The sequence below is a fragment of the Falco naumanni genome, chromosome 2 (genome assembly GCF_017639655.2).
Source record: "Falco naumanni isolate bFalNau1 chromosome 2, bFalNau1.pat, whole genome shotgun sequence".
NCBI classification, from domain to species: domain Eukaryota; kingdom Metazoa; phylum Chordata; class Aves; order Falconiformes; family Falconidae; genus Falco; species Falco naumanni.
The window spans coordinates 119700063-119714732 of record NC_054055.1 but is presented as its reverse complement, the minus strand read 5'-3'; the positions used below and the strand labels follow the sequence as shown (position 1 = coordinate 119714732).

Genomic DNA, 14670 nt, shown 5'->3' with positions numbered 1-14670 from the left:
CAAGTTCTTGGGTACCTTTTAGTTTCATCAACATTATTCTACTACCATTCTGCTCAAGTGCAAACCACTACAAATAAATTTCTAATTACTAACAAATTCCCAGCACTGATTAGTCACTTAATATTTTCTTTTCATCCAGCTCTTCAAATCAATACAAGTTCATTGAAAGAGCAACGTTAAAATACCTGCTGATCTGCTAGTGCAGTGACCTCAGGCTGTATTACATACACAGAAATCTACACCATCAGAGGGAGAAAAAGGCAGAGGTTTTTATTACCCCTTACAAAGAAACGCCCAAAATCACCAGTTCTGGAAAATTCTGGCTGCTGAGCACAGAGGTTAAGTGACAACATCAAGAAGACAGAGAATCCATTCTGCCTAAGCATCACACTGCTGTCCTAAAGGCTTACCTTAATGTTAAAATATAGGATAGACTGAAAATAAAAAATGTAGTAAACAAGAATTGGTTCTTGTCCATGCTACTTTAAGAGATGTAACAGACCTTCCTGCATACAGAGCATCCACTGCTGGGTATTGAACAGTCACATTTACCCCATGCGGTATAACCGTACCTTTTTCATGCCAATATCTCTTGACTTGCTCCTCAGCTTATTAACTTGAGATTCAGCTATTTCAGCCCTTTCTTCAGCATCATCCAGATCATGTTGCTGTTTTCTGTACTTCGAAAGGTACAGATTGGCTTGAGCTTCCTGGTGAGAGAAAACAGTGCAGCTGATTTCCTGCTGTCCATGTGAAGCAAAGCCTTCCCTTTCAAGGGGGATGGCAAGTGCGCAGTGTGACTAGGTAACTGCGGTAGGGGAACCACTTGTCTCCTGGAGAGCTGAGATCGTTGTTTTATAGGGTTGATCTTTCCAGTGGCACTCTCCATGTTAAGCGAACTGGGAGGCTCTCGACATGCCTTCAGAGGGACTAGGAGGAAAAAAGTCTTTCCTGTTCCTTCCCTTTCCCCCATTCCCTTGCAAATTATACTGCAGTCTTGAGATAAAACTGAATACCTTCTCTGTATAATCAACATAATCGACACATATGCTCCATATTTTATATATATTATTGATAAACTTATACATACAGGGTTTATATGTATATAAATACAAATATTAATATGCCCAAGAGGTGTATTTGTACTAAAAGCTTCTATGGATTAAAGATTGTGGGTTTAGAACAATACGTTTCTCAAAGGTAAAAAGGCTCAAGTAATTACTTACAGCTTCCTCTGCTTGGTGCTTGTAGCTCTTCACTTTTAATTGTAGTTTGTCAATCAGATCCTGCATCCTGGCCAGGTTCTTCTTATCTTCCTCCGACTGCATCAGAACAACATTAATTGGGTTGATAGTGCAAAAAGACCTAATAGTTCAAACTAAAAACGAGCCATATTGTGATCGTCCCATGTATAGATGAGTAAAATTTCTATAGGTTGATTGAAAGCCTGGAAGTTGAGAATTAAAAGAGACTACCCTCCCCATTTATATGTATGTAAATATAGATACCTATAAACACACATATATATATATATATATGCACACACTTTCAGGGGTGTACAGAAACATACAGAGTTCCTCATGTAGGGGTGAGGCGCATTCTTGTCATTATTTAGTGAAACATGCATGGGCAGACCTAAAAATATGTAATTTGCATATTTTAAAGTCTGGTTTGGAGGCATTTTTGGTAAAAGGAGCCAGGTTTAAGTTGTCACACTCCACAAGCAGAAGGACCAGCTAATTCTGCCCACACACTGTATTCTAAGGAAACAACCTTCAGCCTCTGCATCCAAAAGACAAAGTAAAACAGCAGGTAGGAGGCTAAATAATCTCCTAAAGCAGATGGATGGGATTAGCTGCTTAAGAATGCTGTTGAAAACAAAAGGATCAGTGTTCTGTGCTCAAGACCTTTTCTGAAAGGCTAAAAGCAGCTGCTGCTAGCAAACCTGCGGGGGCTGGAGCCTGGACCTTGCTGCTCAGCAATGGGTGTCAGAGCCCTGGGACCGGCCAGCCCTCCACTGAGTGATGCGTTGGAGTCAGCTGGATCCTTCTGGCTCTTTTTAGCAACCAGCACAGCTAAGAGACAGCTGGGCTCTTTCTTCACCTGCAGTGTGAGTAGTCATCTAAGCCTGCTCCATATTAATACTGTGCTAAAACTGTCCAACTCCCAGCAACAGAGGCTTTCAAACATCAGTCACCATGAATCAGGCAAGACGGTGGTAGCCCTAGGGAGATGTTCCTCATGTCTCTAAAGCTTTCTACAGTTGGAAAGCTCCGGGTAATGCCATCTTTCATCCTTCACTGAAACGCTGAGGTAACTTAGGACACTGGGAGAACACATTTCTTTCCAGTGACCTGCCGGTTACTGCAGGCCTCAGCATACCTGGTAAGTCAGCTCTTTTATCCGCCTCTCAAATTTACGGGCTCCTTTTTGGGCATCTGAATTGCGACGGAGTTCAGTCTCAAGTTCATTCTCCAGCTCACGAACCTGCAAAAAAAGGAAGACCCCTTGCCATTATGCTACATATATATAAAGCAGCAGATAATTCAGTTCACAGTTCAAGAAATGCTAATTTTCTCAGCACCTCCGTGGAGTCAAATTTCAGGAACAGATCAAAATATCACTTTCCATTCTGCTTTTTCATAATGTGTTTAAATTGCACCAGCAGAAACAGGTGTAGATGTATACGAAGACCAAAAATGTTTAACTGAAGCAAACATTGGAAAGGTTTTTGCTGGGCTTAGATGCCGTGGTTCTTTTTTTTTTTTTTTTTATCAAGGGCTTGGTCATTTCCTGTGCTACAACAGCTCATTGTAGCTGGATGATGAAGAGGAAGCATGCCTCCAGGAACTGCTCCCCTGCATTTTGTGAAAGAGGGGAAAGTGTTCCTGGTATCCCTTACTGGCCTCTATGAGCTTATCAGGCAGCCCGAGGGTATCTGCCTGGTCCCTGTTCTGTAAGCAGGAGACATTGGTCCGAAGTTGGATCCCAAACTTACCCTGGACTCCAGTTTCTGGATCTGTTTCTTGCCACCTTTCAGGGCTATTTGTTCTGCTTCATCCAGTCGCTTCTGGAGGTCTTTAATGGTTTGCTCCATGTTCTTCTTCATTCTCTCTAAGTGAGCACTAGTATCCTGCTCCTTTTTAAGCTCCTCCGCCATCATCGCTGCCTGAAAAACAGCCATGTTTTACAGCAGCTCTCTTATGCTCTTAGATTATGTCTCAGAAGAAGTGGCAGAAGATCGATCTCGGATTACCCCCTATTTGGATCATTCACTGTACCCAAAGCTCCAGAGAGTATCTTGTGTGTGCAAATCTTGCCTGGACAGAGAAAACCCAAGGACAGAATACCTTGGAGGCCTTTTTCCCCCCTCTCTGTTCTAACCTGTGATTTAAGATTTCCCCCTCTCCTCTCCTTATTTTTTTTTTTTTTTTAGTATCTGTGCTATATAATTTCCTGATTTATAATGCCTTCAAGTAAGCCCGTGCCACTTACTACAAACATTTTGTGTAGAACTCATCTGAAATCTAATCTTGGTGTTTGGAGCTCTAGAAAGGTGGTAGCTTAAAACAGCTGGCACACCAATTTCCCTGCACAGCCGCAGACGAGGGCTGCCTGAGCGGTGGAACAGCAGAGCGGTTTCTGCAGCCTGTGCTGGGATGGAAAGCTCAACCTCAACATCTTACATAGTCCCTGGCCGTTCTGTAAGACAGGTAACAAGGGTGCCAATTAGCTCATCCTTTTAATGCTTGTGCCTGCCACCAAGAGCCATTTACAGATTTTTGTACCCATCACTGAGCAGTCATCGGAAGACAGCAGGCACTGCAATCCAGGCTGGAGCGGAATCAAGGACAATCAGCATTCTCCTCTCTGGCAGCAGCAATAGTGCTGTCAGCTGCGAAGCAGTAAAGACCATGGTACAGGACTGGCTTTGTCCAGGCTCTCCAGACACACAGAACTCACAGAAACCTCCAGTTCTAGCTTTCATTGTATCTATCGGTATGATGTGGTACATCAGCTGAACTGATATATATATATATATAGAGATATATATATATATATATAAGTCAAGATATGGATTTCTCCAGGTCTGTGGGAAATGAAACGATACTTGCCCAAATTATGTCTTCCTTAGAGGGGGATGCACTCTGTCTCCCCTCCTGGGGTCTTAGGCCTCATGTTTTTCCAAGAGACACCTGGTTCTGGAGTACCTTGTTTGGGATTCAGTAACTGCGTTTCTCACATCAGACTCTCTGTGCACTGGGAGACCAGTTAGTGCTAGTTCAGTCTGAACTGGTTTAGCCTATCCAGGTGAATGATTTACCTGATTCAAGGGTGATGTGACCTGAGACTTTGAAGGTCAGTGGAAACTGCAGTCTTGGGGCAAAATACCCCAACAGAACAACAAAACCTAAAAATCAGGAAAAAGTCTTTCCTTGCTTTTTACCTCTAGAGCCGGTTTTATTTTGTAGTTTCTTTCATCAGTTACCTCCAGATAACTGTGGAGTGCTTTGGCTGTGTGAGCTTTGTAACAAGCACAGAAATGGTCACCTGGGAAATACTTTCTTGGCTGTCTTGAGACGTTGCGGTACTGAAAAGAAGTGAGCAAGGAACCAGCCTACTTACATCTGTGATTGCTTTCTTGGCTTTTTCCTCTGCATTCCGGCACTCCTGGATTGATTCCTCCACTTCATTCTGCATCTGGGAAATGTCACCCTCCAGCTTCTTCTTTTGATTGATCAGGCTTGTGTTCTTTTATTAAGTTTTCCCCAAAGGAACAGCGGAAAAGGAGGAAAAGTGATAATTAGAGACGTGACTCCTCTAAATACCACAACAGTCCAAGGCTTACTGATTTGTGCAGCTCCTGGATTACACAGAGCAGTATTTGGGAAGGGAGACCCAGGGACGTGGTAAGGGCTGGCCTTGACTAGCGTAAGTGGTTTCAGACTGAGGAAATATTAAAAATACTCTCAAAGGTGTAAATATTCAGGTTTTGAATGGTAATTTAAAATAGTAAGCAATAAGCTGAAATGGAAGAATGAATAATGCATCAGAAAAAGACTGATCCATGATGAGTTCGTCAATGAGGTGACTAAAGCAAGCCCCACGCACAGGCCCAGCCCCTGCATCGCTTCTCCACAGAAACACCTCCCCATCCCAGGCACCGCTTATCTACAGCAGGAAACTGGTTTTATAGCGTGGAGGAATTTACTCTTGTTATCTTCCATCACCGTTTTTTCGGGAAAGCGTTTAAAGCAGTTGGCTGAACCACCAGTTCCAGTTAACCTGAAGGGAGTGAGGTGGTGTATCGAGGGAGTGACTCAAGTCCCTTTCCCTCATTTTGTCACCTGAAGGAGGGCAAGGTGTATGTGGCTAACAGCAGCCATGGCCAAGCAGTGTCTGTGCTTACAGACAAGGCTCAGTTCAGCCCGGTGAGGGAGAGGGCACGGGAAAAGCCAACCTGGGTGTGGAGCAGGTTCACACGTTCAGTGGCCTCCAGCAGTTCATGCTCTGCCAGCTTCCTCGCCCGCTCGGTTTGGTCCAGCAAAGCCCTCAGCTCATCCAGCTCTGACTGGAGAAGGTTGTTTCTCCTGTCGGAGACGGCCAGCTGCTCCTTCAGGTCTTCATTCACGTGTCCAGAGTCATCCAGCTGCACCTGAAGCTCCTGTAACAAAACAGGGGGTTGGGGTTTTTACCAGTGCAGGTCCATTTCAAGCCATTTCAACGCTTACATCAGAGGACCCTGGACTGCAGGCATTGCATGGGGCCCACCTCAAGAATCTCAGTGCTTCTTTATTGGAGAAAGCCTTCCACCACACTGCAAGCTGAATAGCTTCTGTGGTGTGTCATGCAATGGGGGAAAAATGCTGTGTTTAAAACTGCCAGAGCTCATGGTTCTGCCCGAGGTGTGGGAGAGGTGATGGCTGAAGAGGTGTCTTAGCAAAGCACTTTTTTTTTCTCCTTTTTTAAGCTATTACAGGTGTTGAAGCAGACAACAATGGTGAATATACACACGCTCCCTGCACTCCAGCTAGCTGACTTGCTCTCCGCTTTTACAGGACTTGCAAGCTCAGCACGAAATCACAGATCTTTGGTTCCTCCTGCTTTGTGCCCCCGCGCAAGGCTGTAGCCAGCAAGGGGTTTATGCCTGGATCTCATCCAGCTTGTATGCAAATCTTGGAAGAAATCCATATTTCAGTATCCTCTTATGCCAGACATGCTCGCTAAGGGCTTTCCCTGCACATCCTCGGGAGCAGCTTCTCTCTTAATTACCATCCCCACCGCTGTTTTGCTCTGTGCTAATGAAACCTGGCCCGCACCTACCCTTGGGTGCTTGGGACTGGCAGTTCTCAAAGTACCTTTATCTGTGTCTGCAAGACACGTGCTGACTTTGTTGCTTCTGCAGCGTGCCTGTTAGCGTGGCTGAGCTGGATTTCCATCTCGTTGAGGTCCCCTTCCATCTTCTTCTTGAGCCGGATGGCCTCATTTCTGCTCCGGGCTTCAGAATCGAGGGTGGACTGCAGTGAATCTATGGCACGTTGCTGGTTTCTCCTGAGAAGGACATGAAGGGCAAATGGAGTAATTTCCCCCTCGGCACAGGAATGTAGAACCATATGCAACAGCACTTCACATTTGGGAAGTGTCTCATTTCCAGAAATAGTGTATTTCTGAATGACATACACAGCACAGGATTCTAGTGTCTCACTGTCATCTAGCTGGCTGCTGTGCTTCACACCTTCAGCTACCTCCTGCTCCATGATCTGTAAGCACTTGTAGCGTCCTTCTCCCAAGTTCCCTTTGGCAGTATCAAAGGAAGGAGTTCTCCCAGATCTCTTGTAAACTCAAGCAAGGACAGGCTCAAACCTAACAAGAAGCATGTCAAGCCTAGCAGTCACTTACCAAGATGTTTACGGAATTGTTTACAGGGATGTTTTACATCTCTTCCTTTTTATAAAGGCATTAGTGGAGGGGATTAATAAAGCTGAAGGTAGGCAGCTACAATCTAAGCTCATTAATTACTCTAGGTGCTCTTTATAGTAAATGGCATGTGTAAGCTACAAGTTATCGTATCAAAGTGAATGTTGAGAAACATTTCTTATGCTAATTATAAGGGCAGTAATTCGGGGATAGAAATCTGTGTTACAGACATCTAAAGTCAGATGAGACCAGGCTGGTCCCTCTGTGAAAGGCAGCTTTATGTCCATTTAAGGACAGCACACAGATACAGATATGTGCTTAATTTCCTTGACTCTACAGCCGTCAAGTCCTGTAATGAAAGTTTTGTTCTTTTACAACTAGGAGGTGACTCAAAGCACAGCACATGACTCATACAGGGAAACATTTATCTCACTGCTGGCCAGGTTTTGCTGAGAGTGTCAGAGTTCTGGGAAATCACCGAGTCAACAAGGAAAACCTTGAGGGCCTTATTGCTTCAGCAGGTACTGAACTGTGCCCCAGACGGGCAGGGAGCACCACAGCCTGGCCACTGAACGGCTCGGCAGCAACACACACTAACGAAGCCAAGGCAGAAAGCACTGATGAGCACAGCTTGCCCAGAGATCTCTGCAATCCAGGCATCGGCAGGGCATTAGAAGGTAGCGTCTGAAAGGGCCAAAACATTCAGGGTTTTGAAACAATTAACATGTTTATTCTTCTATCTACCCAAGGGTGGGCCTTGGACTTCCCCTTCCTTACCCTTTAGCCTCCCAACAAACAATGACGTGGTTCTTGGGTTGATAGTGTTGCAACGCTGACTAAATCAAGGCCAGGGTTTTCTGAAGGACTGCACGCACACGTTGCTGAACATCTGCCCAGCACTGCGTAATTTTAAGAGCATAACTCCTCAGACTAGCATTTGTGCTGGGTGGGAGGGAGAGGCAAAAGACATCCTCCTCCTCCCATCTAATTGCTTTCCATTTTCCTTGTTCATCCCTTCCACCTGCAAGCTCCCCTCCCTTTCTAGTCAGACTTCCCGTAACGCCGCGGCTCCCGCTCCCGCAGCCGGTGCCCGCAGTCGGCAGGCTGCTCACCGCAGCGCGTGGCTACAACTGCGCAAATTCACCGAGTGCCTCCAGACAGCACAGGCTGGAGCGGCACTGAGGCAGTCCTGCCGATTTTGCCCGTGATTCTCCCTGGGAGGCAGCCACCCCAGAGGACATGAAGGCAGCTCTCTAGGCCTACTTGTCTCCATGCTGCAAAGCCCTCGGGCTGCTGCAACCGCGGTCGTGCCAGTCAGTTGTGTTACAGCTATGGGGTACGTGGGGGGGGGGGGGGGGGGGGGGGGGCTTATGTGTGTGCCAGCAGAGACTGACCTGGCAGGAAAATTTGAACTAAAGAATGGCACTAAGAAAAACTAACCCTTGGCAAATAGTCAGAGGTGTCATGGCTTCTGGTACGGATGGTACGTGAACTACCTGAGGGGCATTTGAGTGGCTTGGGCCTTGAGAACACTTCTGGTCTTTTGAGACCTTCCCCTTAAGAAACATGCCGCTTCCTGCACAGTACCTTATGTTTTCCATTTCTTCCTCCTTTTCTGTCAGTTTCCTTTCAAAGTCGGCTTTAAGCTGAGAAAGTTCAAGCTGGAAACGGAGGGTCTTACTTTCTTCATGCTCCAAAGCTCCCTGAAATAGAAAACACTAAGAGCTTGCGGGCCAGGAGTTGCTTCCCCCCCCCCGCCCCCAGATCACAAACTGCTGCACAGAGATGATCCGCTCACACCTCCCGTCCCCAACAGCAATATTCCCTCCTTCCCTCTCTCTCTCTCCAAGCAAGGGCACGAGCAGCTTACATTGCAAAACAAGGCATTTATTTGCCTTCTAATGCAACTTGGCAGTTGGAAAACTGAGCAGCAAGCTCCTCAGAGGAGAAATGGTCAAAGAGTCCAGGGGTTACAAAAAAAATTATCAAAACCTTAGGCCCTGCCTGCATGGTTCTGATATCAATGGACATCCCCCGCTGCGCACCCCTGTACAGATACCTCCAGCAATTCACAGGCTTGTAAGGGATACACAGAAGCTAAAACAAGAGAGTTGTTGGGAGGGTGAAGGGGTCCAAACATCTCTCAGCTCACAAAGATCTTCCCAAACCATGAAGCGTTGAAAGCCTCCCAATTATACAATCTTATTAGGCAATATGACTTCAAGGGCAGAAATAGGAGACATCGGCTCTACATGACAGAATGCAAAAATACTCTGTCTGCTCTTTCCAATTAGCATGAAGACAAGCCTATGAAACAAGGGAGATCTGTCTTTATTCCTACACTCCTCTCATATATGGAAGTCAAGAACTAAGCTGATGACAGTCCATGGCGAAATCACAGGGCCTCTGACTTCCAGGTCTTGCCAGAACCAGGCTCAGTAGCATTCCGTCTCCTTGCTGCTCACATCCAACAGGGAAGGAAAGCACAGAACCGAACATCATGTGTTTCGGAAGTGCTGCCTGAAGGGTAGAGTTGCACAGGCTTAGCTGTGCCTCCCTTGAGAGATGATGGAAACAGGGTGGAGGTTCTGAAGGCAGAGCTGTACAAAACCCTTGCTAACCTCCAGCCATCAAGCAGCAGCTACAGGTCAGTCGAAGGCATGCACCATGCCAAGGAGCCACAATGGATTAATGGGAGCAGTACACAGAAGTCCCGTGCCACCACTGGTGACTGCCAGAGCCCCAGATTCACAGGGAAGGGAGAAAATCTGCATTAAACCATTTCTTCCACAATTAAGATATATCACCACTTTACTTTCGTCAGTTCCTCATACCACTGAGCTCTAGGAAGCCATTCCACACAGTCCAGGAAAGTAAAGCGTGCCCCTTAGATCCCTCAACCGATATATTCTCTCTAGCCAGAGAAGTTTATTGGCAGAGCATATAATCACTCTCCACATCTCAGAGCTGCGGAAGAAAGGCATGCGCTTTCCTCTGCTCTGCTCACGCCACCTGTTTGTTTGGCTGTGAAATCCCTGCAAAGTATAAAGCGTCCTGTAACAGACAAAAGAAGTAGCACAGCATTTAAGGTATTAACGAGTCCTTCTCACTGGGTGACGTTCATTTCAGCAGATATTATTTAGGGTACAATTCAAAAGAAATGCAGCCTTCACTAAAAGTCCCTTGCTGTGTGCCGTATGGCTTCCAGCCAGCAACACCAACAGCCCTTCTCAGCTTTGCAGTGCACTAAACTTTAAAAAAAACAACCTGACAACCGAGCCCTTTAAGTGAATAACCAAGATTTCCAGTTGGCTGGTTCCATGTTGCGGCTTGTTGCTAGAAACTGGGATGAGGCATCTCTCCCGGGTACCTGCATACTCCTCACTGTAGAAATTAATGCGGTGATGCTAAATGTCTTTACCAAATTCCTATTGGGAGCCCAAAATTTTCCAAATGGCCTGTTTCCATTTGGTTTCTGAGACTGCTACCATTTTTTTTTTTTTTAAAGCAGGCTGCATTACCCAACACAGTATCCGAGGCCTTATAAAATTTAAAGTCATCAGGAGGTTTTTTTTTTCTTATTCTCAAAAATAGGAAATGGTGAATTTCCTGGTGGAAACTGGACGCTGGAAATATCTGATAAAACGGTCTAAGACCATAGATCTCAGCAATTCCAGTTTCCTGAAGGACTGAAATATTCTGTGCTGAAGTGAGCGTGGATTTTCAGGAGACGGGCAGAAGATCTGAGCCTCCTGAAAAGGAAACACTCCCCCAACAACAAAACCCAAAAAACTACAAGGCACATCCTTTGGAAGGGCCTCCACTGAGGATCTTAGAGTCGACTTCTCCAAAAGTCATCGCTCTGGAGAACACTGGCTAGTGAGGCTGGAGGAGCTGGGTGCGGGGAGGTCGTACCTGCTACCAACTGACATGTTGGCTGTGTTGCCGAGAGGATGAAAAAGGAAGGAAAATCCTGACAAAGACACCCTTTCCTCTTCCTTTGAGCTTGCTTTCCTTACCTCCGCTTCTTCCAGGGCCAGCTGAACTTCTGACTTCTCTTGTTCAACCTGTTTCTTGATTTTTTCTATCTCATGGAGGCTCTTGCTTCCTTCACTGATCTGGTTGGTCAGGTCAGAAATCTCCTCTGAAACAAAAAAGGATGGATGGATGGATTTAGCGATTGGAGCATCCCGAACCTGCTGCAGTGTGTGGAGCGTGAACACAGGACAGGTGCCTCTGCCTCCTGCCTCAAGGGCTCGTCTGCACACAAGCGCTGCCTGACTTGCAATTACAGCAACTTTTTTACGCAACCAACTTGAAGGTACAGACTTTGTTGTAAATGTTTTTTGAAGTGGTTACAGTGGTTTAGTTTTTATCTGTGATCTGCAGGCTAGCAACACTGTGCTCTGCCTCGGGGGCTGTGCCGGCTTCATCCTCCGCACCTCTGTCATCCTTCTTCTTCCTCCTCCAAGACTGGCCACGCCAATTGTCTATGTGCAAACCCTTCATTGCCAGCATCAGTCAGTCTCTCCAAACACATTGGAAAGCTGGTCTCAAGGATGAGATAAACACCTTTCCCCGCCGCTGCTATGGGACACCTGCATCCCTCCAGCCGCCCACTGGTGTTGGTCTCGCACTGGAAACGGGGCTGGAACAAAACCTACCTTGGAGGTTCTTGTTTTCCCTTTTCAACGTCTCCAGATGGTCCAGCGTCTCCTCGTAGGCATTCTTCAGCTTGAACAGCTCAGTGCTGAGTCCACGGGCTTCCTTCTGGGAAGCCTCCAGCTCAGCCTGTGACTCTTCATACTTCTGCTTCCAGTCACTGATGATCTTGTCAAACCCGCGCTGCTTCTTGTCCAAGGAGGCAGCTGCCGAGTTGGCCTTCTCCAGGTCAATCATCATGTCTTCCAGCTCGTTCTGCAGCCTGTGCTTTGTCTTTTCCAGAGAAGAGCACTTGGCATTAGCCGCTTCGATTGCTTCCTCAGCTTCTTGTAGGCGAGCAGCAAGCTTCTTCCTATCAGGTGGGAAGAGACAGTGAAATGACTGATAACATTGCCATGTTACCCAGAAAAACTGACACCAAAGCAGTATCTCAATAAATCAATTTTGGAAGGGAAAATTGGAGGGGCAAGGGAAAGAGAGGGAGAAATCAAGCCTCTAGAGAGAAGGGTCTATGACAGGCAAAAAACCAGCTTGAATTATGAATGCTGACATGTGGCAGATAATTTTGTGCATGTGTGCGTGAGTGTGAATATTTGAAATTGAACTTTTGAACTCTCCAGCAGCAGCTTGCCACTTGTTAGCTGTAACCAGTATAGGCTGGTTTTAAGTTTTGATAAGACCTGGTCTAAATGCAAGTGTCATGTTCTGCAATTAAGAGATATGAGACAGAACCACCAATCAGGAGGCTGGCCATGCCCTGGGCTTTTGTTCATAGACTGTTTAGACTGGGAAAACAGGAGGCTGGGAGTCAAGGCAAAGAGAGATCCTGGAAAGGAAGGAGGTCCTGGAAAGAAGAATGTGAAGGTGCTAGGCAGAGAAAATATAGTGGAGGTGGGTGAGGATGGTGCAGATCAGACGTGTGGAGACTGATGCAGGAGGTGCTCAGAGACCTTGTTCCATCATGTCCAAGACTGGGAGTGGCTGCACAGCACCAGCCAACACAACTTTCTGCCCTACCTTCCCAGGGCAGCCGTCACCTCCCCGCTGCAAAGGGAAGTCAGGACCAAGGGAACATAGCACTGGGCTGGGGCAAAGCAAGTGAGCGTGACAGATAACCAAGTAGGGTAACCTAATCTAGTACCTACCCCAGTACCTACACCCACTGCCCCATGGACAAGGACTCAGCAGAATCCTTGACCTGCTCAAGCAATGAAATGAGCAGGACAGCCACAGATGACAGCAATGAGCCAGAGGGATGTTCCCAGCCAGGTTGCCCTGTTCCCTTAGTGCTACAACAAGTCCTGGGAGCACAGTCCTGCCAGCCAAGGGCACGATGAAGCCCAAGTAACTCACTCACTTGGCATCTTCCAGCTCCTCGGTTCTCTGAATGGCATCAGTCTCATACTTTGTTCTCCACTGTGCCACTTCGGCGTTTCCCTTGGAGAGAGCCCGCTGCAGCTCTGCCTTGGCTTCCTGCTCCTCCTCATACTGCTCCCGCAAGAGATCACAGTCATGCCTGGCCGCTTGCAGGGCATGAGCCAGGGCGTTTTTGGACTGCAGGGATAGAAAGGTCACAGCATTGCAGAGTTACCTACAGCAAAACCAAACTAACAGCCCCTAGGAATTCCAATGGAGGCTTAAGCCTTTTACTCATTTTTTGCCTCTGACCTTGACAGTCCAGGTCAAGTGAGGTAAGGAGTATTTGAAGTCATCCCTAACTGGTGACACGCTGAGAGGCTATCAAGACCTTTGGAGAAGCATCCAGCCTTTTAAAATGCAGGATGTGAAATTTTGGCTATCCTACTGGGTAGGTTTTATTTAACAATTATGAATGACGATTATTTTCCTGAACTCTTCTCTTGTGACTTGCCTCGGTCAAGGGCTGGAATTACCAGCAAGCATTCTCACTCTTACGTCTCATTTTAGCTTTTATCCAGGCTACAAACGGACATAAACAGTTTTCCTTATTCCATTTCAGTGAGTGGGACACAGTCAAAGCATTACCTTGGTTTCCTCTTCCAGCTGTCTCTTAAGTTCTTCAATCTGTTGTGTAAATGATGTTTTCCCACGGGACAGCTGACTTATCAGTGACTCCTTCTCTTCAAGTTGTCTTATAAATTCACCTGCCACAGGATTTAACAAAAACACCAACCCCTGTAAGATGATGAAATGGCAAAGTCCCAGCCAAAATCAAAGTCCCACCTGACCCATTCTGCTGAGGAAAAGAGCTATCAGTGCTGACCTTTTGCAAGCTTTGTCCAATGTTGTAACCATCAGATGCTTCACCAGGATAATTTTCCTTAGGTTTTTTGATTGGTTGGTTGGTTTGGGATTTTTTTTTTTTCGTGGGGTTTGGTTGGGGTTTTTTTTGTGGGTTTTTTGGTTGGTGTTTTTTTTTTTTTCTTCATACTGCAAATACCTTGATTCATTAATTTTAGTTCAGCTCGTGGATCAGACTAGACTGATGCTTACTTTCACATGCAGTTGTGGCTGGGTATGTTTAGACTTTTTTTCACTACTTTACATTGCTTTTCCACAGAGTTCTTTTCAGAAGATTGCAAAGCACCCTGAGAACTTCACAACCACCAGCGTATGGAGCAGAGGGAAACATAAGGAAAACGTAATTTATCACAAGGGCATTGCTGCGGGGTGGAAACAACAGCCTTATAGAGAACACAGAACTCACTAGAAAACACACAGGACATGAAAAATATGTCTTTGTAAACACACAGAACAGTGGTATCTGATGAGGATGCAGAGATTGAATAGTACTGCTCTGGCTAAAAAGGAAGAGAGCACTTAGAGGAGATACGGTGTTCTGGGTTGGATGTGAGCATCTTCTAGAATGCAAACGCCCAAGGTCATGCTGAGGCAGATGGTATTTACACAGACAGTGTTCCAGCTCCTTCATCTTCCCTCTGACACTGCAAGATAAGTGCACATGCCCTTGTTCCTGAAACTGGGTACCTAGCCAACACATCCATTTCCGCTCATGAGATGGTATCACAGTGTGCTGGTAAATATGGTTATAGCGAGTTTTTTGAAATCTGGTCCACAGCAAGGTCCCCCCACCAAGGCTATAAAGATATT

The 14670-nt window shown here is 46.3% G+C and overlaps 1 protein-coding gene across 1 annotated transcript in view; it reads right to left on the bottom strand.

Annotated features, from left to right (window-relative positions):
• The window catches only part of MYH15 (myosin heavy chain 15), a 69582-nt gene that overhangs the window by 1395 nt on the left and 53517 nt on the right, over positions 1-14670 (bottom strand). Inside the window, exons 35-46 of the mRNA XM_040583103.1 lie at positions 13585-13703; positions 12938-13134; positions 11583-11932; positions 10938-11062; positions 8506-8621; positions 6360-6552; positions 5462-5665; positions 4627-4752; positions 2999-3169; positions 2383-2487; positions 1227-1322; positions 573-710 (exon numbers count right to left, since the gene is read on the bottom strand). Coding sequence (XP_040439037.1) covers positions 573-710; positions 1227-1322; positions 2383-2487; positions 2999-3169; positions 4627-4752; positions 5462-5665; positions 6360-6552; positions 8506-8621; positions 10938-11062; positions 11583-11932; positions 12938-13134; positions 13585-13703 — 1940 coding nt within the window. The remainder of the gene's footprint in view (positions 1-572; positions 711-1226; positions 1323-2382; positions 2488-2998; positions 3170-4626; positions 4753-5461; positions 5666-6359; positions 6553-8505; positions 8622-10937; positions 11063-11582; positions 11933-12937; positions 13135-13584; positions 13704-14670) is intronic.